The sequence below is a fragment of the Simochromis diagramma genome, unplaced genomic scaffold (assembly GCF_900408965.1).
Source record: "Simochromis diagramma unplaced genomic scaffold, fSimDia1.1 OVJJ01000802.1, whole genome shotgun sequence".
NCBI classification, from domain to species: domain Eukaryota; kingdom Metazoa; phylum Chordata; class Actinopteri; order Cichliformes; family Cichlidae; genus Simochromis; species Simochromis diagramma.
Genome location: NW_024387492.1, coordinates 20,922,831 through 20,947,180, shown reverse-complemented (window position 1 = coordinate 20,947,180; position 24,350 = coordinate 20,922,831). Strand labels below are relative to the sequence as shown.

At 39.7% G+C, this 24,350-nt stretch overlaps 1 protein-coding gene across 1 annotated transcript in view; it reads right to left on the bottom strand.

Annotated features, from left to right (window-relative positions):
- galnt14 (UDP-N-acetyl-alpha-D-galactosamine:polypeptide N-acetylgalactosaminyltransferase 14 (GalNAc-T14)) overlaps window positions 1–24,350 on the bottom strand; it is a 215,375-nt gene that overhangs the window by 3,485 nt on the left and 187,540 nt on the right. Inside the window, exons 11-14 of the mRNA XM_040017048.1 lie at window positions 20,564–20,656; window positions 19,592–19,675; window positions 17,160–17,304; window positions 8,446–8,565 (exon numbers count right to left, since the gene is read on the bottom strand). Of these exons, the coding sequence (XP_039872982.1) occupies window positions 8,446–8,565; window positions 17,160–17,304; window positions 19,592–19,675; window positions 20,564–20,656 (442 nt within the window). The remainder of the gene's footprint in view (window positions 1–8,445; window positions 8,566–17,159; window positions 17,305–19,591; window positions 19,676–20,563; window positions 20,657–24,350) is intronic.

Genomic DNA, 24,350 nt, shown 5'->3' with positions numbered 1-24,350 from the left:
AAGAATACATTAAATTGTTTTATGTGTGTTTTGTATATGAGTGTAGACTTGTATATAACTAAACATGTATATTGTGAGATTATAATGTATATTATCTGAACTCTGAACATTGATTTGCTATAAGAAATAAGGGGGTAGGAACGGAGATATTCATGACAACTTGATGTCTTTACTTTGTTTTTGTTGTTTTTTGCCTTTTTGTTTTTCTTTTTCCTTGTTATTTTAGTTATATTTACATGTCCAAAATAAAACTCCTATTCTATTCTATTCTATTCTATTCTATAATAACCTCATATCATTCAGAAATCTTGTGATATTTTTTTGAACATCTGCTTTCAGATTTTCTTTTTTCCATTTAATATGTATTTGTGAAGATGGGGTGGGAAAAAAAAGAGTTGCACTTGAGCAACAAGATCTTGGGTTTCAATCCTCCATCCAGCTGGGCCATGTTCTCCCTGTGGATGTGTGGGTTTTCGTGGGACTCATGACTCGGGCTAATTGGTGATTCTAAACTGGCCTTAGGTGTGCATGGCTGTGCTCTTGGGTGTACTCAGCCTCTCACACTCCTATAGCTGAGTTGGGCTCCAGCCTGTCTATGACCCATGTCCATATAAGTGATTAGGATCTTACAATGGTAAAATATTCTTCCAAAAGTCACTTCTAAGTTGTGCCAAGCTCAACTGCTGTTAAAATGTTCATGAAAAAAGAAAGTAATTTAAGTAATCCTAATAATAAAAACAAATCAAACACTGATTCAGGCTCCCTGGTGGAGTTATTAAATGTGCCAGCTCAATAGTTTACAGCTGCTTTCACTGATGATATTTGTTCCCTTTTTACTCAAATAATACTTCAATAATTGTTTGTATTGTTTGATTGGAATCATTCAGACTAATGTTAAAAGCTGTGTTTTTGTCAGGAGCGAAATTATTCTCACCTTTAATATTCATTAAAATCATTTTCTACAGATGCAAAGTGACTAACATTTTTCACATGACTCCACCAACTTTACTTGAAGCCACCTGGTAATAAAAACATATTTATGCTTGTACTTCCACATCTAATTATACTCTCTACATTTATTGATTAAGGGGTAATCATAAATTCTGACTGCTTTCAGTTTACAATGGACAGCATGTGATTCCCCACAGTCACCACTAGATGGAGAAGTCTCCTGACTTTTTCAACAATCCAGTGGCTCTTTGACCAGACAGACACTGTGTGTGTGTGTGTGTGTGTGTGTGTGTGTGTGTGTGTGTGTGTGTGTATTATTCATAGCTGGATTCTTTAGCTGTGAAACAAAGCAGTAGATATGATCAGACATGAAGAGAGGCTTTTATCTAGCAGTGGGTCTGAAACCCAACCATCTGAGACAGACAAAGAAAAACAGAATAAAAGATAAAAGAAGAGAGACAAAACGAGGGAAAAATAGAAACTATTTGTGTGTGTGTGTGCCATTTGTGTGATATCTGTATCTTTGTGTTTCATAATTTGCACGTTTGTGTGGTTATCTCCTTGTATCAGTGTTTTTATGCTTACGTTGGCTCGGAGCGGCCATGTTGTATTTGCTGAGCCTCTGAAGCATATCACTGTCATGTATCTTGATCTCACGAGGCATTGTAAAGACACACACACACAGTCACACAGACCCACACACACACAAATCAGCTTTGTTCTGTAGAAGTGCATTGTGGGTCTGCTGCGGCATTGTCAAGATGACATGCCCATCAGAGTACAGCGACGGGCCGCCGAGATTTTTAATTGAAAAAAAAGACGGAGGGATAATTAAAAGTAAATTAATTAGTATTCAACTCATTAGTGTCGGCTCCAGCAGACTATAGAGAGTAACATGTTGCGTTGGTCTTTCTCTACACATCACTGTCTCTCTTTTAAGTACTGCACATTAAAGTTCATAAGCCTTTTGTTGCCTTTCAGGATGACTCAAGGGAGATGGGAGTCTTTTACAACCTGGTGAACAACACAGGCTGAAATGAAATCACCTTTCTCCAGGAATCTACAGGTATCAAAATACCCTGGTAAGAGACTGTACATTAAAGATGGATGTAGCCACTGTGTCATAAGGGTGGAAATGGAAATGATCGTATTTGTACGAGAGGGTGAGAGCAAAGTCACCAGCTAGAAAGTTTAACTATAAAGCTTCATTTTTATTCTATTTTATTGCACAAAAGAACAAGAGCGTGATAACAAAGTGCAAAATGCAAGAATCTGCACAGGGAGTATGCTGAACTTGTCTCATTAGAGTCCACTGGAGGCTGAATACAGCAGCTGTAAAAGTAATACAGTCAAGTGTTACTTCTGCATCTAATCAGCTATAAAACACCTTGAAAAAAGTTTTTGGCTCTAAATAGAAAAGGATAAGGATGCTTTCAAAGATTCACAGCAAACAGGAAGCAACACTGAAATAATAAATCTGCAGGCACACCTGCTTGGCAGGTGGTTTTGTTTTGAGCATCTTGGAGGACATGCCACAGATCTTCTGTGAATTCAGGCTGTCTCACTGTCTCTTTGTGAAAACGCAGACCGGCTCCATGATGATAAGATCAGCGCTCTGTGGGGGCTAAACCATCTGTTGGAGAACTCCTTGTTTTTCTTGTGGCTGAAAATAGTTCTTTATGACTCAGGCTGGATGTTTGGGCTTGTCGATGTGCTGCAGAATGAATCTGGGGCTGATCACTGATGAGCCTCAATGATGGATTTTCAGGAAATATATCTGAACATCTAAAGTGCACCACTGCACTTTCTTATCATTTAAATCTCAGGTGAATTCATCAAACAAATGGCTTTTAGTTTGTTTTTGTGTGTCTGTGTTTTTTCCCTCTTGGTGAATAGAGGACACGTTGGCAGGTTTGACAACTCAAACCTTTAAAAGAGAGGTGAACACCAACCACTTTTCTGACTCATGCACTCTATTCAAAAATAAATCTGGTTTCCAGCATGAGGCCCATTCGCTTTTTTCTGACAATATTAAGGTTGCTGCTCCTTCTCACTCTGAACATCTGCGACTCCATCTCTTTAGTGCTGTGATTTTTTGATTTGACTGCAAGTTGTCGTTCTAATCCAACAGACATGGCACCAGGAACAGAAATGAGTTCCAGGAAAAAACAGTCTGGTGCCTCAGAGGAAGAAAACAGATTTGTGATAGAGAAACATCCTAAGGACGTGACAGAAAGACCAACTTTCTTTCAATGTTTTTGCCTATTTTTACCTTGTGACAAGTTGTGCTACTAACCTACTGTTCAAGAAAAACCACAAGCTGTGATTTATATCTGGTTAACACGAGCCGATATGCTTCTGTGGAAAACTGAAATCAGAAAAAGCTGAGATTTTAAGTAATCTGTAAAATATGCGAGTGGAAGTGTGTGACAGGAAGTCTAAGTATACAAAAGAAACACACTCCATGCAAAATCACTCAAATGTTAAAGAATAAAAATGTATCCGCTCGCAATAAATCCTCAAATATTTCACACAGGAATTTCTGAAGAACTTTGACATCCCAGGATGCTGCCTGGCTTGAAATCAACAGAACATCTTTTGGGGTTTTAAAGATAAAAATAGAGCAACACAGCACCTCCAGCAAATAAGAGCTGGAAAAAAAAGAAGTTTCTGAAGAATGGAAGAACATCCCTCCAGAAACCTATGCAGCACACCCTCATGTCGAGGACAGCTAAGTCTTCCATCAATAATAAATGTGCACATGCAAAGGAAAAAAGTGCACTGCCTTCTGAGGTCCTACTGCAGAGTTTCTATTTTTAACACAATAATAATGAAGTTTCAGTTTTCAGTCTAACGTAAGAGCAGATCTGACCTTCATGAAGGTCAGACACTTAAATGCACTGGTCTCACGATAATGTTTTCTATACATTAGAAAGCTTGATGGTGTTTAGATTTACTTTCACTAATATGTGCACCTTGAAAATACATCAAAGTTATCCTCATTTGGAACTTTCACTTAAAAGTAAATTGGGGGCACAGAATGTGTCAAGAACAAGGGACAGGGATCTGCATGAAAGAACAATTCATTATGTATTGTGTACAAAAGTACTGAGCCATCTCCACATTACACCTACAGGAGCTGCTCAGCCATGGGAACTAATGCCACGAAGCTCCGGGCGCACCATTTTTGTGCTGACGTAAATGCCAGAGGAGGCCTGGAACACAAGTTACTGAGAGATTTTTCCAAGTGGTCTGCCGCTTTATGACTGAGCTGCCGTGGATCCTAAACACTTCCACTTACAGCTGATCGTGGAATATCTAAGAACAACAAAAACAACAGAGACACCTCTGTTGTTTTTCAGTGAGCTCTTTAGAGCGACCCATTCTCTCAAAAATGCTTGTAAAAGCAGACATCATGGCTAGATGCTTGATTTTATACATCTGTGGAAATGGAACTGAAAGAACACCTGAATTCAAAGATGAAGAGGTGTAACACAGTACGTTTAACCATAAAGTGTATGTGATAATAAATAAACACAGTGTAGAAAAAAAAATCTGGCTTGATTTTGATGCTCATGTGCAGCAATACGCCATGCAGATGGTGTTACATGAAAAATGGCACTCCTCCAAGGTTTAAACTTTTTTCAAGTTGAAAAAGTGCTTAGCAAAATGGTAAAACTGCTCCTTCTAATAGCCTCTTTCACAGAGCGAATTTTTAACCATCACAAATAAAGTTTTTTTTAACAAAAAATCTTTTAATACTATTAGGTAGCTATATTAGTAAAGATGTCTTTTCTAATATGCAAAATAATAAAAAAGTAACAAAACATATAAAAACTTGAAGTACAAGTACATTAAAACTGTACTTGAGTAAATGGACAAAGTTACATTCCACCGCTGGCCCGATCCATGCCCCTGACCCTCCTGATTGGTGTGAGTGTTCCTACACGTCCCTGCAGTCATGCGTGGGTGAGTAATGCTTATTTTATTATACTATTTTCTGGTCTATTCGCAGTCCACATGGAGGAATGAAGCACTGGTGGCCTTGCAGTACAGTGGCTGCATAGCCATACTGTATGAAGAGGAATTTTATAGGCTTCTTGCATGCTGGGCTTCTACAGATGTGTGTGCATCTGCAAGGAAATAAAATCTGTGGTGCAACTGCCTGTGGTTGTAATTGTATGCTATAGGAGGTGTTTGTCACTAAAACTGAGGGTTAGTGGAAGTGTATGTGACTGGATGCTTATTCTACTGGGTTTGTGAGTGACGAGATGGCACTCAGCGCATGTTAATCAAAGTGTTTGTAAGTGTGAATCTAAGTGGCTACATTCTCTCAGCTCCTCAGGTCAAACGTATTTTTCCCTCTCATACTGAACGTCTACTCTCACCTTCTCTTTACCTCTCTCACCCTGCCTCTCTCTCCTTCTCTGTCTGTCACGGTCTGTTTATTTCCGTCTTCACCACTCACTCTCACTCCCCGTTTTGCTGTCTTCCTCTGTGTCTTTCGTCCCATCACCGCGCCCACATTTCTCTAGCCTCAATTTAACCTCTCTGCATTTTCTCCTCTCTCTCTCTCTCTCTGGGTCTGAGTCTCTCTACCAGTCAGCTCTGGGCTGTTTCTCTGGTGGATCGCCGTTCTAATTAGCTATCATCCCTCTACTTCCTGCCTTCTGACGCGCAAACACGTACGCACACATACGTATGCACACTCTCAAGTGGGACATGTAACAGCACTTTGTGTGTGTGTGTGTGTCTGTGTGTGTGTCTCGGTACAAAAGTTTAAAAGTTACATGAAAGAGATCCGCTTTAGTGGCTCAGCTAAAAAACACAAACAAAACATACACAGTGACTGGTGTGTGTGTGTGTGTGTGTGTTTCAGTCCTTTAATTTAAGTCTCAAGGACTCCAGCTTTAAACACCTGCCTGTGTGCTTTTTGTGTTCAATTGTCTTCATCATTAGCCACAAACCTCCGTTCTTCCTTCCTTCCTTTAATTCCTCCTTTCAAACTGTTTCTTTCCCTATTTTGGTTTTGCTTCCTTTGTTCCCTTCCTTATTTCTGTTTGCTTTTTCTTTCCTGCCATTTAGCCTTCCTTCCTTTCCACATTGTTCTTTATTCCTTTTTCTTCATTCATCCTTTTTTATTTAGTTCCCCAAGCTACCTTATTTATTTCCTTGTCAATGTCCTCTTTCCATTTCCCCCATTTATGCATGTTTGTTATTCATTCCTTCTTTACATCATCCATCTTTTTTTCCTTCCTTCATACAGCTCCCCTCCTTCCTTCCTTCCCTCCCTCCCCTCCCAATTCTTTCTTCCTTTCTTTTATCCATACCATTTCGATAAATTTATTCTTTGTTCGCTTCCTACTATTTAGCATTCCTTCCTTTCATTCACTGCTTCCTTCCTTCCTACCGTCCTTCCTTCATTGCGTGTCCCATTTACCCCTACCTGCATGCATTCTTTCCTTTCCCTATTGTTTCTTCCTCACTTTTCTTATTCTTTCCTTCCTACACCTGCCCTCCTTCTTTCTTTCTCTCCTTTCTTCCATGCCACATTACACTTTCCTCCCTGCCCCTATCTTTTTTCCTTCATTCCTTTCCCCTGCCTTCTTTACCTGTTTCCTTCCTTTTTTCCTATCCTTCATTCCTTACTTCACATCATTTTCCATTCCTTCCTTCTTTCTTGTTCTTTTCTTCTTTTCATGCCCCCACGGGCTTTCTTTTCCTTCCCTATTCTTTCTTCCTTTCTTCCAATCTTCCTTTCTTTTCTATACCTTGCTTTCTTCCTTCTTTCTCTCCTTTCTTTGATGTCCCTATTATATTTTCCTTCCCATATCCTTTCTTCCTTCATTTCTTTCCCATTCTCCTTTCCTAACTTCCTCTATGTATTTCTATCATTCTATTTTCTCTATCCTTACATTCTTCACCTCTGTCATTCTTTCTCTCCACTTTCCTCATTTTTTTAAACATTGTTTTCCATCTTTCCTCCATCAGTTTTGCTGATAAAGATCTTTTTGTTTGCTCTTCCTCTTGCTTTACCTCCAAACCCCTCTCCCCAGTGTACTAAGAGTGTCTCCATAAAGAGCACACGTGCAGGAGAGTACGCTCCTGTCCGTCAGAGTCACATCCAGTTAACAATCCAGAAGAGCAACAACTTTCTCCCCAGGTTCCCTCAGCTGGCACATCTATTGTATCTGAAGTTTTTGTCTCGTTTGGTGACAGCACATCCTCTTCTGCTGCTGCTGCCACAGGGGAGCTTACTGCTGAGGTATAAAAATATGCAGACCCCTAGAAGCCTGAGCCTCACTCATGAAGCCTAAAACGGGGCGGACTGTTCTTCAGGTGAGGAATTAAGTGAACAAATGCACAAAGACTCTTGAATCCTGTGACAAGATTTATTTTGATTTATTGTGTTTACTTTTTGCTCTGGGCTTCTGTTGATGTACTCTGTGTGCTGCAGCGACGTGTTATATGATGAACGGCTGCCCTACGAGGTCATTTGTTTGTTCCTTTTCTTTTCTTTACCTTTTTCTCCTTTCACATCCACATTTTTTCCTCCCTTCATTCTCTTTTCTTTTATTAGTATTTACCCTTTATTCTTTTATCATCACACATCAACATTTCCTTCAGCCTCCATTTCTCTTCTCTTACTCCTTTAGTCTTTCTCCTCCTGGTTTTAGCCCCTTGTCGCTCCCCTAATTACCTCTCCTTTTACTTCAATTTCCCGTCTCTCCTTTTTTCCCCGCTTTTTGCGCTTCAATGGCTAATGGATCAAATAATGCATAATAAGAGCAATGACGAACACTGAGTGAATCATACACCCTAGCACCTGTACATGGTTTTTAATGTCTGATCCTGCCCACGTGTCCAGTAGATTCCATTAATCCAGATGGGATGAACACAAATACACACTCACACACAGATGAACATTTACACATAGGCGCACTTTTGCAGAATTTTCCATGCAGACTGAACAGTTGGTGGGGTGTAATGAGCTAATCTTCTGCAATACCTCTCCCTTAACTTCCTCTCCTCTGTGTCCCTCTGCCTTTCTATTTTCCTCATCTTTTTTTTTTTTTGTCTGTCTAGCTTCACCTTTCCACCTGTGCCTCTCTCCATCGCTCTCTCTCTCTCTCTCAGGTGATTTATTGGTTGTCAGGTCGTTCTGTGCTGCAGGAGCTTCTGGGACGCCGTCAAGGTGCCCAGTGGTCAGGTAATGACAAGAGCGAGTGTGTATGTGTGTCTGTATTTCTAGCTACCTGTCCAAAAAACTGTCAAGCATCTGCTCCTGCAGAGTGTGTGTGTGTGTGTGTGTTAGTGCGAGTATGTGTGTGTGTATAACAATCATCTTTAGACAAATTTGCCTTCAGATTAATTAACATTTAGATTAATTTATCAGCCATATGATATACGGTTATGACCCGCCAGCAGGTACGCACCACCTGTCTTCCTCGACTGTGTGTGTCTGTCTAAGTGTATGCGTGTATGTGCTCAGACCTGTTTGCCATCCGCCATGTTGCAGGGCAGCAGCAGGACCTGGGAGGCAGGGAACGTGGTGGAGACAGACAGGCAGTGCTGCTGCTGTCGGATCTGCTGTCCGTGAGTGTACACCCACTCCTGCAGAGAGGAAGATGGAGTTAATCATTTTTATCTGCTCTGAATTTTGAAATGCTGTGTGTGGGTTTGGTTTTTGAAAGCTGACATTTTCAAGTGCAGCCCCGCCTCTGGTGTTGTTTCTGATAAGCGGTCATGAAGATAAAGTCATTAAAGACAGCACAACAGCGGTAGAGACAGGTGGAAAAGCAACATTAAATTGGTGTGAATTTAATCCTCAACTCCCATTGTTTCTTGCTTTGCACCAGACCTGACTGCAGGGATTTGCTCCCATCTGGCTACAAGAGTATCGGTGAAGCCTGGCTCGCAGTTGGCATTGCAGTTCAGCACAAATGTGCTGAATGGGGAGGAAATTAGGGCTCTATCCAGGCCAGCCATCCACAACAAACTGTGAAAGCCATTTCTTTATAGACCAAACAAACAATGCTGACATGCTTGTCAAAGCAAATGGTTTAAATTGTCTTAATCGTGTTTGATTTTGATATATCTTTATTAGAATTAAAGGGCATTTAACAAACTAGGGATGATCCTGAGTTTTAACTTTTCATTTCAATATGAAAATACTGAAAAAGTTCCTGCAGCTATTTCTTGCCTTAATAAATATATATAAACAGTCACATGACAAAGAAAGTTTTCACGGGATCCTAAAAGGTAAAAAGAATACTCCGTGATATTTTCCTTCATACTTCAGTCAAATTTGTCTCATAAGGAGAAATCTTGTAGAGAAATGTTGCCTCTTTTTTATGACACTGCTTTACTTCATTGATGTTTGCAGGCATTCATTTCTGCTCACCTCTCTTAAGGTCCTGCCACAGCATTTCAGTCGGGCAGAGGTCTGGACCAACTGGGCCCTTGCAGGACCTTGATTGTTTTTTTCAGCCACCAGTTGCATATTTGCTGCTGTGTTTATTATCACCGTCCTTTTGCAATGATCCAATTTAAGCCCAGCTTTAGCTGTTGAACAGATGGCCTCACATTTGACTCTAGAATACTTTAGTATAAAGAAAAGTTCATGGCTGATTGCATGGTCCGAGTGATTACAGAGCAGTTTTGCCCAAGCAGTCTTTTTGTCTTCCATTATTCAATTTTCACCAGCTTATCTGATTCCAGGTCGTAGGAGCAGCGGTCTAAGCAAAGATGCTCAGACCTTCCTCTCCTGTAGAACTGCCTGAAAGGTTTACTGTGAATAATGAGCTAGCAACAGATGCAAGGCTTAAAGTCAGAGTTTTCAATGTCACAAAGATGACACCTGGCTAGATCACCCTGGTAACTATAATGACACATAACCTTGTCTGAAGCAGGCAGTGTTACAAGTTTCAGTTAAAAACAGCTTGAAATTATACATTTTTATGGATTGTGTTTAGAAAGAAGTCCTGAAAGAAGTCCTGCTATCAAGTTACAGACTGTGTATCTCATTATCAGCATCATCTTCAAGTATTCAGTTGGTGAAGCAAAAAATGCATGAATAAGTTTTTTTTTGTTATGTTGTTTCTTTAAACTGCTGGAATTGTATAAAATAGAGCAAAAAATAGAAAAATCAGTCAATCCATTTGTAGCATATTTATCACCAAGAATAATCAGTCTACAAAAACGATCTCACTAAGCTCCGGCCACAGATACATTTCTTTCAGAAGCCTGTGAGAGAGTATCAGACCTGTGTAGCTCACTGTGTAGCTCACTGTGTTGCTCACTGTGTAGCGCATATTGTATAAATGTATCAAGATTAAAGTCAGACAATATATAACTCACAAAGCTCGAACGTCTTGTCCAAAATGATTATATCAGACTCAGTCCGAGTACCTTTTTAGATAGAGAGTTGCAGACAAACATTTATGAGCAATGTTGAAAACAGATACTTAGAAAAACACAAATACTTTTCATAAATCAATGGAATTAGCTTTTTTTTAATGGTCATCAAGACATGATTAGCAGTTACTACAAATGTCTGCAGTCTGCAGGGAACTGGTGTACTTTAATTGTCTTAGTTACTAGTTAATTAACAGATTACCATTTTATATTCAACACGCATGAAAATTGCTACTCAACAGTCAGCTTTATATTAAATATAATTAATAATAAATAGTATTAAGTATAAAATCATTAGATATCACCTTACATTAGATCAGCTTCATTGAGGAAATTGTACATACAGATGAATGTATAATCATTAAGAAAAAAATACTAGATTTTACATTGGTACAACATTCAGGGCCACATTTCCAAATTATGAATGATTTTGTGTTTACAGCCATTAACATGAAATTTTCAGCTCTGTACTTGTGATCTGTACTGGAGCTTTGTTGCTTTTACCTAAACTCCAAACACTTCTTTTTTGTTTGGCATTTTAACTTAATGGATTACTCTATTCTCAGATTAGCTTCTCATTAATTTTCTGTTGACTTGCTTTTCAGTTAATCATTAAATCTTTCAGTGAATAAGTAATGTGTTTTTTAAACTCTCTCCCCCCCCCCCCCCCCCCCTTCATTTCATATTCAAACATTATTAACATAATCATACTGCTATAAGTCTGCTGACTTGACCTTATAAAATAATGGAGGTCGAGAGTCAGATGGCAGAACAGTGGGAGGTCTTTTCAAACCAGCTGGGTGATTTATGACATTTTATCTTAAATATCTCAACGCTGCGGGGTGTATTTCATCACATGATTGATTTATTGAACTGCAGCAAAGAGAATGACATTAGAAGTTAATTGGTCCTGCAGCTCAGTACATCTTCTCTCTACTGGAACGTCCCAGGATTCGTACTTAAGAGTCAGTGTTCAACAATCTAAAACCAGTAACCTCACCACTGCTCAGGCTGGGATGTAACTAACACACCTGTTTTCCAATGAGAATTTTAAAGCATTTTTAAATCCGTCAAGATCATTGTTGTTATTACTGTAATAATAACAATAATAAAAATTTGAGCACATTTCTATTATAATTTTCGTAGATGCATATTAAATAGCTGGGCCTGAGGATTCCACCTGCTTTTTCTGTTTCAGCTTCTGGTGAAAATGTCTTTATTTAAGTAAAGAAAGACACGAAAATCAGGCACTGACTCACACTTCAATATTTCCTGGAATATAAGGCAGTGTGGCCCTCACGGGGGTCCTGCATTACTTTCAAATAATTATTCCTAACGTTTATAATCTCTTGGCCTCGCTGCTGACTCATGCCTTATTCTTCTGTTTTCTTTTGAATTTGCCTGGTTTCAGACGTGAGAAAAGGATTTTTATTATTTCAGATGTGTTCCAACAAGATTCGACTTTCTGCACAATCCTGACATGTCACGTATGCGTATCTCGGGAATATTTTTAGAAAATCACCGCCTGCATGTAAACATGTTAGGCAGAGGTTGAAGCGGACTGCTAACTGTGATGGGAATCAGGCTGCGGGTAAACACGCTCACTGGTTATGCTGTTAAACATTAAGCAGGTCAGCGCTGAAACAAGGTCTGCATGCTCAGCACAAGTGTTCCCCGGATGGCTAAAAGGTTAAAAGCAAAGTGGACTTTGGCTCAAAATAATGATGACACCTGCAGCTCTGTGTACAAAGCTGTGAGTGTAAGCTTTATTCTCTCCTGAAAAAAAAAAGAAAAAAGAAAGTTGCCCGAACTACTTTCTATTTGTGTGCACATTCAGAGTCGACAGCAGAAATGATTAAAGTACAACTTCATGCCTGTGCACTCATTACATTTGGAGCAAATTGTGTTTAAATTCATGGTTTTGTGGCTCAGTGGGTTGGATTTCATACCCATCATTCTCGTACCTCATCTTACATTTCTGCTATGTTATACACAGTTGTCCACCTCCCATTAATAAACTCATATAATGCATTTGAATCCTTGCTATGCAGGATTCAGTTCTAGTTTCTGCTGCTGTGGGTTTATAAAATGGTCTCTCTGCCTCTGCTATTGATTTTTATTTCCTTGTATGTGAAAGTTGGTGCAAAATGGTAGGTTTAAAGACATTTCTTTTTTTTTTTCTGATGGACCGAAGCTTCAGATTTTTAAGCTTCAGAGTGGCTATTTTTTGTTCTTATATTGCATTATTTACTACTAATGTCCCATATTTGATATTCCATTATTATTTCATTACTTATGCCAAAAAACTCCTCATCAGCTTTCGAGTTGATGTCCTGTGGGAGAGCTTTGTTTTCACTTGCTATTTTGAATTGCTTTTCACTTCATGTTTGGCAGTCTGCGCTGGTAATCCAGCATCCTCATCTAACAAATTGGAAGAGAGACCAGGGGACACCCCGAGTCCAAATTGAGACAAACAAAGACATTTACAAACTTCTTCACCCTCATTCGACAATAAAGAACCACTGAAAGGTTTGGACAGGCTAAGAGGATCCAAACTATTGACTAGTACTGTATATCAGCTGGTGGAACCATTCTGGCCTCTGCTATGTTACTCAAACACTAACACAGGTTTTGCTACTATTTAGGAAATTACTATTCAAATTAAGATGTGTGGGCTTACAAAACATTTGCATGACTGACTCGTAGCAATCTTCGATAAGTCTGAAAGTAGACCCCACTTTACCACGTCACTGGAAATGTGAGTAATATTTCGAAGCCTGGGCTTCCCCTGACTTTAGATGGGCAGGGATAGCTCAGTAGGTAGAGTGGTGGCCCCATGATCGGAAGGTCGGGGGTTCGATTCCCCTGAACAGCTACCCTGAGGTACCCCTGAGCAAGGTACTGTCCCTACACACTGCTCCCTGGGCGCCCAATGGCTGCCCACTGCTTCACTGAGTGAATGGGTTAAATGCAGAGAGGGATTTTCCCCACGGGGACCAATAAAGTACTCTTTCTTCTAATAGCTACAAAATGGACGTTACATTAAATAAGATTCCTAACTGTGATGGAGAGCATAAATCCATAAGGAAAGGTTTACAAAGTTTCAAATAAAATCGACACAAATGTCATTTTCTCAAAGATTTCTATACAATCTTTCTGAAACAGATGAATGAGTCATCCCCTGCTCCCCATGAATCCTTACTCACTTCTTCCCTATTTTCAATTCGCCTGGTCTTGTTTAAAAATGTCTACATCATAATTCACTAACTATTAATAGTCTTGAGTCACTCTCCTCTCTTTCCATTTTGCTTCCATAGAAAAAGATTTTTAATTTCTTAAAATGATTTTGAGCAACAGTTCTCCAGGATTTCCTGAGGGGGGGTAAAGTTTGTGTTTGGATATTGGATGCTTTTTCCACTCACTTTTAGTCCTGTCCTTGGGTGTGGCCATTTTTAGAGGAACATTTTTTGTTTGTTTGCTTGTTAAACCACTTAACACTGACTGAATGGTGAATAATTCAAGCATAAAAAAGACAACCAACTCAAGGGATGAACCAGGGTTTTGTATACATGCAACAGACAACAACATCCTGTGGCAAAACACATAATTTGTTCACACGTCTTTAAACAAATCTGTAGAAAACATCTAAGATAACACAGATAGACAGAAATAAAATTTTAAGTAATACTAAGTAGTAGTTCCACATCAACAAGATGACTCTCAAGAAGCTATTAGCTAAAACCTTGGCATAGCTCAGGACGCTGTGCAGTCTGTCAAACTCAGGAAACTGGACAAATGGAGGTCAAAATAAGTTGCAGGCCTAAAAATTCTCTACAGCCAATGAACAGTATCTGAAAATTATATTATATTAAAAAGAGGAAAAATCCAGCAAAGACCTGACGCTGGACCTGAGGGAACCATCGGGCCCTTCAGCTGATCCATCAAACGTTTGCTGAAGCCTCATGAGAAATGGTCTCAGTGGAAGGGCGGCTGTCAAGAAGCCATTCATAAGGAAAGGAAACAGGGAGGGAGGGCTGAGGCATGCCAAATTACACAAGAACTGGACTGAAAATTAATGCTAACAAGTCTTACGGAGTAATGAATATGATGAGTTGTCAATATGTATAGACTTGGTCAAGAGACAGATACAATGGAATCTCTCTTACTACATTAAATAAATTACATTTTATTTATATAGCAACAGCTTTGGCCTCATGAAGAGTTTATTAACAAATCTGCAATCAAAAGGTATCTTGCCAAGTTCAGTATTTATATTTGATTACAAGGCCCGTGTTATCAGTGACATATGGCTAAAGCATTCTCGTAATCTGGGTATAAAAATACAAAAACGATACTGGGATTAAAATTTATTTCAACTGTGATAGATATCACATCTACCCCCGAGTACTATTTATGGCACAACCTTACCAATGAGTACAAAAACAAACCCACTACAGGACTACTGCAGCATGACTATACTGTGGCTGCCTGCTTGAATTCACCAGTGACTGGATAAACATTTATTTTCACAATTTCTGATTTCTGAATTGACTTTTATCCCTAAAAGAACTGATGTCAGCACATTTGTAACCACCTGAGCATGGCATGATTTGGGTTTGGTTAACTACATACACTTGAAGCTACACTGATTAATGTTAAAAAAAACTCTTACTTCCCTTCCCAAAGTGAGACACTATCTTACAGCCAGATAGTTTTGAAATTATATATCAGTATCCAACTTTGTCAATGCTCTCGATTTTCTGTTGAGAACGGCCTGGACAGGACATGATTATAACTATACCTCGATAGGAGTAATGACCAAAACCGCAGGTAAATTTAGTAATTCATATTAGAAATATTTCATTTGAATTCCTTCATTTTATAGTAATTGGGCTGCTTGAAAACCTTAACATGACAGAAGGGGGAAATGAATTAAAATTCAAAATTATACCCACCTGGGAGCTGCCCAGTTCAAACCAGACTTCTGAACACGAACAAACAGGGATTAAGAGCCCCCCTTCAGGCCTTTCTCTTGCGTTGCTGATTACTGAGAGTTTCTCATTCACATTCACACACATCTCAGCGGTTCTCCCTTTGAGCTCAGGGATCTGAACCAGCGACCTTCCAGCCACAAGCCAAGCTCTCCAGCCTTTAGGCATCCCAGCTGCTGACACATTTGCTTTCTGCGCAGCGGCTTGTTTAGAGTGAAGCGCAGCCTTCACACTTGTTCTTAACATGGAATAATAAGAATCCTACGGGTATTAATTATAGCTCAGAGAAAGGGAAACACACACACACGCTCCTCAGCATGCTGCTGTGCAAAGTAAGTAAAAATGAACATAGTGAGAGCAGGTCAGACATACACACATAAACACAGAGAAGAGTAAAAAATAACTGGCTGAACACAAACAAGACATTTTCACACTCGCACTGACGTCCTGTGAATTTACAGCGAGTGACAGGGCGCCATGTGTCCTGCTCCTGCCTGCTCTATTTCAGCAGCACCTTCACCTAAACCAAACAGTCAAATAGTGAGAAAGTATATGACCAACTATTTTCTGTTGTGTGCTCCAGGTCAGAAAGAGAAGCTTTTTTTCTCTTTAAATCCTGTCTGTACATGCAGATTTTATACACAGCATGCACACATAAAGGTCACAAACACAAAAAAAACACACATTTTAAAACCTTAGTGTGTTTTAGGGGAACAATTTTCTGGAAAATGGCAAGTGAGAGACAATAAAATGAAAGCTGAGGCTAAGCAGTATTTCCTCATCCTTTTTCTTTCTTTTTTTTAAAATCCGTTCAGCCCACCATTTTGCACTTGCAGCTTTTCTGCACAGTCACAATCAGGTGAAAGCCACTATAAGAAGAATTTTCCATGCTATTGCAACAGATTTCAAATTATTCTCATGCCCTAAAGTTTTGAGTTTGGCAAACAAAATGCTATTGCTGAAGACTGAATTTTTCATGTGTTACATTTTCATTCAGCTGCTTCCTTTAGGGGCCGTGTTGGCAGCAGATCATCTACCTCGCTCTCATCCTCTGTCCCACCAATCCTCTGCATCTCTTCCTTCACCGCATGAAGGTCTCTCTCTTTTCCTCCTGCCTAGAAGCTCCAGCTTCAACATCCTTTGTCCAATATATCCACTATAATAAAAGAAATCTCAACCTGAGCCGTCCCTCTCATGTACTCATTCCTGTCCATTCTGGTCACTCCCAATGAAAATCTCAACATCTTCAGCTCCGCCTCATGTCTTTTTATCAGTGACACCAACTTCAAACTACACATCACAGCAGGTCTCACTATCATCTTGTAAACTTTCTCTTTCACTCTTGGTTCTATCCTTCTGTCAACCAGACATACATCTCCACCAACTCCACCCTGCCTGCACTTTCTTCTTTCTTCACCTCTCTTCTGTACTGTCCCCTGTTTTGGATGATTGACCCCTTCACACATCACTTTTTAAAAATACTGTATTATTATGAAGAAAGAGATCTGCATTTCAAACGTTTTCTTGCTTTGTTCCTAGAATTCCCTAGATATAGCATCAATGCAACTTTTGTAAAAGTTATTTCACATTTTTAAAATTTGTAACAAAATAAAATTCTCCGTAGAACCAAATGAATGCAAACCAGGAACTAAACTGTTGAAATATAAAACTGCCATCCTGCTTTTAATAAAAGAAACAGCACTATTTCATTTCTAGTAGTCCCTGCTGATTCACAGTAGGGACAGTTTCAGCATTTCCTCCAAGCTCTGTCTCTTCCTTTCAAACTGCTGACTGACCCACCTGATTGATGGCGGGGACGCCCTCGGTTCCCATGCAGGGAGCTAATGTGAGGACGGGCATCTCCTGACCCTCCACCTTGCGGGACTCCAGACAGTTCTGCCTCTGTTTGATCACTCCAGACTGTGAGTCGGAGTCGTCTGGGACCCTGATGGAGAAAATGAGACTCCTTTCAGTTAAGGTATTCATTGCATCGTACGGATGTGGAGCAACATGAAACCATAAAAATTCTACCACTAAAATACGTACTTAATCTCCAAGAACACACATATCTGAAAAAGAAGCAATAGCCTTTAGAGGAAGTTTGGCCTAAAGTTAAACTATAATAGGAATGTCATTGTGATGAGACCAGAGACTTTAATCATCTCCTGCATGGTCTCATTAGCCACATCAAGATCACACTCTTAATTTGACAGAAATTTATCAGTGTTTGGAAAAAAAAAAGATGCTCTGCACCTTTAAAAAAATCTGCTGAAGGCCACGATTCTCTAAACTCATTACTTCAGAAAGTTTCTTCCTTGTCTTCCTCTGTGATAAACTTTCTCACTCTTTCTTGTTAAAGTCTCCACTGTGCTATAAACTCGGGCTTAAGCCCTGTAGCATTAATTCAATCTGCTATCTCTCTCTGTTTTAATAACCCGTTAAAGGTTATTCTGCGTTTTAAGGGTCAGGTCTGTCTTCCCCTGAGAGCAACCGTGTTAATTCCATTCTGGGGGATTAACACCAGCCTCCAGTGGATAAATGGGTATTTAAGTGGGAGTGTGTGTGTGCTAAAGTGTGTGAAAGGGAGAGGAAGCATTTAAATGAAAGTGTTTATGTGTCTTAAAGGTATTTTGCATTGCTAGGTTGTGTGCTTGTAAGGAAGAGTCACTGCCAGAGCTTAGGGAACACTTAAGTGTGGCCGTTTAGTTATATTTGTGTGTGAGTGTGTGTTGTGTGCAGATAGGGGAGTCAGTCTGAGGAAGCAGATCCCATGGGAACTCAGCCAATCAGGACACGGGGAGACATTTAACCCACAGAGACAGTTAGGTGTTGAAGACGACATGAAAATGGGCTGTATATGTGAGCAGATGTGGTTGAAAACTGCTTGAGTTGCACATTTATGCAAAGGTAAATGAGAGCGACCAGTTACAACTCATCATTTTTCACTACTGGTGTGAAAGGGCATACTTTAACCTGAACCTCTTTTCATGACCACAACCAAGTAGTTTTTAATGGAAGCGAAAGTAAGGAGTGAGGGGGAAAAAAAAGAAGCAAAGGTCCCACATTGACGCAAACCCAGTGGGACCTTTGCTTCTTCACACCTTCAAATCAGGGTGTCATGGCTGTTAACATTGGAAATGATGCAAACTGCTTACACATCTCTTAACCATTGCTGCTTTCCAAACATTTCAAGGTGGCGGGAGTGAATGCAAACATTAGTAAAACTTGTGATGCATTTGTGAGTTGCTAAATAAGCCATATACAAAGTGCTGATCAGACTCCATTCATGAGCAGCCATGCTATAGCTGCTGCAGCTGTGTTTTTGAGCACAAAAAACCAAGCTGAGCTTTATCGCTAGTTATGCACCAGTGGCTCTACATTGCTACTACTACTTGTAGTATTCATACTTGTATGTATGCATTTATAAACGGTGCTGCCATTGCATTAAAATCAATTAGGTAAAGTGGTTGGGGAGCAATTATTGTATTGATCTGTACAAAAAGTTAAAACATATGTTCCCTCAGATGTCTCATGACATTGAAGTTGAGACCTGCATTGACGGTTTACTGTGAAAAAAACAAAAACAAAAAACCCACGCCTAACCTGATGGTTTAGACACTCTGGGTGTTTTTACTGATTTATCCATGAGATATAATCAACAGCAGTGAACATTGAAATGAAGGCTGCCTGAGTTTGACAAATCACAAATGGTCACAACGGCACTTGTGGTTGAAGCGATTAAAGTGGTTGTCCTCGAAGGGGAGATTGGCCAAGCATAAATCACTTTTTTATGAATAGAATTAGCGTTAAAGAATCCAGGACACAGATTAAAAACAGAACATTTACAACTCCAGCAGCAGAGGCTGGCGTAGACCTGGATAATGGCTAATCTGTAAAACTTGTCTGTGACCCTGTTTTTAAAAAAAAGGAATAACTCACTCAGTTTTACAAAGCTGTTAAAAAAGCTTCGCAGAGATAGAGGTATCCCCTATGGGGAGTAAAGTAAACTTTAAGTGTATACAGCAAAATGTTCTTCTTTAGAAGTTGAGGATAAACAAAAAGGTAGAAAAGCACAAAAAGAAATTATCTTATCATAACAATGAGCCAGGCAGTATTTAAGCCACTTTCGGCATTAGCTTTAAAAATTCTCTTCTCACTTTGCATACTCAGCAGGAGCTTTTCCTAGACAGATAAGTCTCCAGACACACACACAGAAACACACACATACTTACTTGAGCTCTGGGTAGACATTGTCCAAGTACCACTTGAAGGATTTACAGTTGAGCTTCTTCCGAAGTTCCACTCTGCTTCGGATACTGAACACAGGCAGAAACAGACAATCAGATTGATACAGAAGCTGGCAGATGATCAGCAGACAACTTTCATTAAAATTATTTTTCTCTGCCACTATCATATGGGGAGAAAAAGCAATAAGGCAGCTACACAAAATAAAACTGACACAAGTAATGACAAACTAAGAGTTCAACCATTACCAATAACGGAGGTGTGTGATATGAAAACAGGTAAAATCTTAAAGCAGAGCTGCAGCATCATCTACATGTGCAGGACTGATAATCACTGACATGTATTCACCGACAACTGTCGCCAGCGTCTATTACTGGCTGCATTTCTGATACTCATATCTTTTCTGCTATCAAAACAGATAAACCATTTATTTTAGGCTTAACCCTTATTTTTTTAAGAGTAACACACCAGGCTGAAAAGCTGTGCTGCAGTCCTCTCACTGTTTAAATTGCTGAAAGAAAACAAAAGCAACACTTTCAGAGCACATTAAATAACTAAGAGTTAAAGGAAATACCCTTTTAGTTTCTCTGATTGTATTATTCCATTGTGCAAATCAATGAACACACTATTTTATGGCCTTATTCTGTGCCCTAATTCAGTTTGATTGTGGTAGCTGCTAGGGGCAGTTAACTTGATAAAGGAAGGAGTTTATACTTCTGTGAGTTAACTTTGGTAAAATGTAACAATCTGTCCCTTTCTTTTACTTTATGCTTGAATTTTAATGGTGAACAAAGTTAGGGTATATTTCCATTAAATTACTTGTGGTAAGACAATACTACAAGTCCCCGTGCTTTGGTGCAAATAAAGAAACACCAGTCCTGTTTGAATATCTGAGGACTAAGAGGTAACGCAGATGACACACTGTCATGTGAGAGTCAGATGTACTTGTGTGTTCTTACTCTCCGTAGGATTTGCCTCGTGCTGCCGGGCGAGCGGAGTAATAAAAGAGCCGGAAGTCATCCATCCACACCTCGGCTGTACGACGTGTGTTCCTGCAAACGCACAACCACACACTTACATCACACTCAGGCTAAAAATCATTAATGGTGACCATGTGCTACTCTGAATATTCCTCTTGTTGATTTATACAAGGTCACTGGACAAATTTAAACCAGACAACGAGTAAGCTAACGTCACGTTCCTGAAATTAATAATGTGCTTTCTGAAAGACATTTTGCAATTTAGTTGGAAAACAGAAATTTTTCATGTTAAAGTTTTCTTGAGCAACAAAGGTTTTTGCTTTAATCACTCAGATAAGAATGTGACCCAAGACTAATTTCAACTTTGCGTTTCCCAGCTCTGTGAAATATATTAATTGTGTATGAGAAAGAGAGCTTTGGGACTTAAAATGATGTTATGTCTCTAATTTGATCCTCAGGCTGCAGATTTTGTTTTCCTAAATATAAAAACAGGAGGTGCATAATTGGCCTTTTTATTTAACACTATGTGAGACATCAAAAATAATTTTATGCATGTGTGATTATGACTGACAAAATGCATTGTGAAACCGAGAAGTAATTTATTAATCACATACAAACAGAATGAGAACAAACAGAACAGCTTCATCTCAGATACAGCAACACAACCTCTGTGCTGTAATGTAATGTAGCATTTGCATATATATGTAAGGTCAGGATTCGCCGTCATTTGCAGTCTGAACTACTTCTGAATATGATCCAGCTGTTATTTTAACCACAGTGAACAGATGAGAGGCTGCAGGAGGAAGGAGAAATGGAAGGAAGTAAAAACAGACATCATTTACCTGCTGCCTTTAAACACACAAAGAAACAACCCACCTCTAGATGTGGTCTGGCTGATTTATTTATTTAAAATGTATTTTTTTGCATTTTTAGCCTCAACAGGACAGCTCAGAGTGGACAAGAAAGCAGGTAGAGAGTAGGGGGACTTAAATGCAGAAAAAGGTCTGGAGGAGACCTAAACCCTGGTTCCTGCACCACCGTTGGTATATAGATCACATACTTAACCAAGTGAGCCGGATCACCTACTCAATCAGAACCTTAGCCAGATCAATCAGATCCCATTCTGACCTCACTGGAGTATCTTTGCATGTTCACCTGCCCTAGCGTGCACATTTACAAACAGATCAGCCATGATATTCAAACAACTGACAGCTGCAGGGAATAATCCACGTAGACGTTATTTGGACCGCACACCTCAACACTGATTCGAGCACACTCCCTCACCACAATGAAAAAATAGGACTCTCTAACGTCACTACCCCTGCTCGTCCCCATAGGACAATTTGATCTGCTGACCTCAAAAACAACTTCCTGAATATCAGATGCTCCAGATCTCAATCCAGCTGGGCACCAGAGAAACCATGGAACCATGGAGTGTGTATAACAGATACAAGCGTATACATAACCTCTGTGAGATCTCTTTAACGCACTTTTTAAAGTCTAATTTGAAAGCCTTGAGCTGAGAATTTTGGCAAACACCATCTTGACCACATGTTCATACATGTACAGTGGCGACTTGTTCACTGAGAAGATGCTGAACGAGTCAATAATTTACAAAATCACGATCAAAGTGTAATTAATACGACCTGAAACCTGTGACTGCATCAGAAAGAATGCAAGTTTAAGGCACTTAAACATCGGTTGTATCCACCTTTTACTGTACAGTTCAGTGGCATTCAGTGTACATACAATATAAGCTGTAACGCAGTGTGTAGAAGAGATCACAACAAAGGCTGTCATATGGCTGACTGCGATGTTTTCTGCATTTGCATTCAAGCACATCATGTTTTCTTCTATTCAGGCAGGACTTCCACATATAGAGCCATGTTGATACCAAGTGTAAGTCATAGCTACTGCTGTATCTCATCATTTCGGTTCAACTCACTGCACTTTATTCACCCACACAGCGCTAACAGTAAACCACATTTTCACTATCTCTCATCTCCATTTACTCTATTTTTCCCTCCCTCTGTCTCTCTGTAGTAATTAGCTATTAGCTGAGTTTCTGTGAGCTGTGAACAATCTCACTGAAATGACAGAAACCCTCCATTACAGGCATTACACACACTGGCTGTGGCAGCTTAATGAAAGGGGAAGAGAGAGGGGATATGAGATGCTTGTAGGCGTATAAACATAAATATGTGTCACATGCAGGCTTACAATTAAATCCTCTCACTGTGCACACGCAAGCAGGCAAACACGAGGTCACAGCAGCAGACCTCAGCGAGGGAGGAAACAGCATAAACTTTGTAATCGAATTATTAAGCAGCCCCTTTTTATTTAGCATATTCATAATCCAGACTGCCAGCACTGAAGCCTCGAGCTAATTAACCAGCAGAGCAACACGAGAGCAGACAACAGCAGCTTTGTTTGGGAGGACGGCGTTGATCACAAACATCAGGCCATCGTGATACAAATAAAAGTCATCTTCTTCTGCGCAGAACAGATGTTGCCTCGGTAACGGCCAACAGGGAGCAAAATGAGCAACTAAACAGCCCAACTGAAAAAAAAAAGTATCAGTGTTGGCATGGATTAGCTGCTTGACACAAAACAATAAATTTATATGAGCCATTTGGCCGAGGCTTCGCGCCAAAGTGCCATTTAGCAGTGGGAGCGCTCATTTTGGGAACAGAACCCTTCATTCTGGCATCTTTAGTGCCTTGCTCTGTCCATTAAGCCACAAAGGGGACCTCAACTCCCAACGCTGGCAGTGCTAGCGCCTTGCTTGCATGCTGAGGTTTATGAATTAGTGAACTGTTAAAGGAAAAAAAATCACCTGACAAATCATCAATATATTCGTGAGTTAATTTGTGAAAAAAAAGCACAGCAGTTTGGGTTTCGATAACCTCTCACTGGTCTTCTACTTTCGTTTGTCATTTTAAGCGTTTCCCAGAATGACTTTTAATACATGCTTCAACATAATATTGGATATTCACTAGCAAAGGGCCCAATTAAACTAATGGGTTTTAATATTAAATGAAGAAATTGAGTTTCTCTCTTGTGGCAACTTTTTAATGTAAATTTTTAGCTCACGTTCCCTAATAGGCATTGAAGAGTCTAAAGCAGGGGTGCCCAATCCCGGTCCTCGAGAGCTACCGTCCTGCAGCTTTTAGATGCATCCTTGTTCCCACACACCCGAATCAAATGAATGGCTTGTTATCAGGCCTTTGCCAAACATGATGGCATGCTGAAGAGGTAATCAAACCATTTGATTCAGCTGTGTTGGAGTAGGGATGCATCTAAAAGCTGCAGGACAGTAGCTCTCGAGGACTGGGATTGGGCAGCCCTGGTCTAAAGCATAAGATGAAGAGCAAAATACGGGACACGGGAGGCAAAGTAAAAGTCCAAAAGGGAAGAATTTGAAGGCTCGGGTCATACACAAGGGGTCAATAAACATGGCAAACAATCCAGAAGAGCATAAAAGCATAAAAGTAGCCAGTAGTCATACCCAAGGAAATCCTTTTATAAGCACAAGGAAAATATTCAAATAAATAGAAAAAAAGGAAACTAGCTTGACTACTCTGACTAATGAGAGGAAAACAAGAAACTTCTTATACTGTGAGTGTGTCTGCATGTGTGTGGTAGGAAATTGAAGGGAAGAACAAAGGAAGGAAGTGAAACTAATGGGAGTACAAAATAATTGAGTAAATCACTTGACACAAACATGATCAAAATCCCAAACAGTGCCATTATTAGGAACACACCT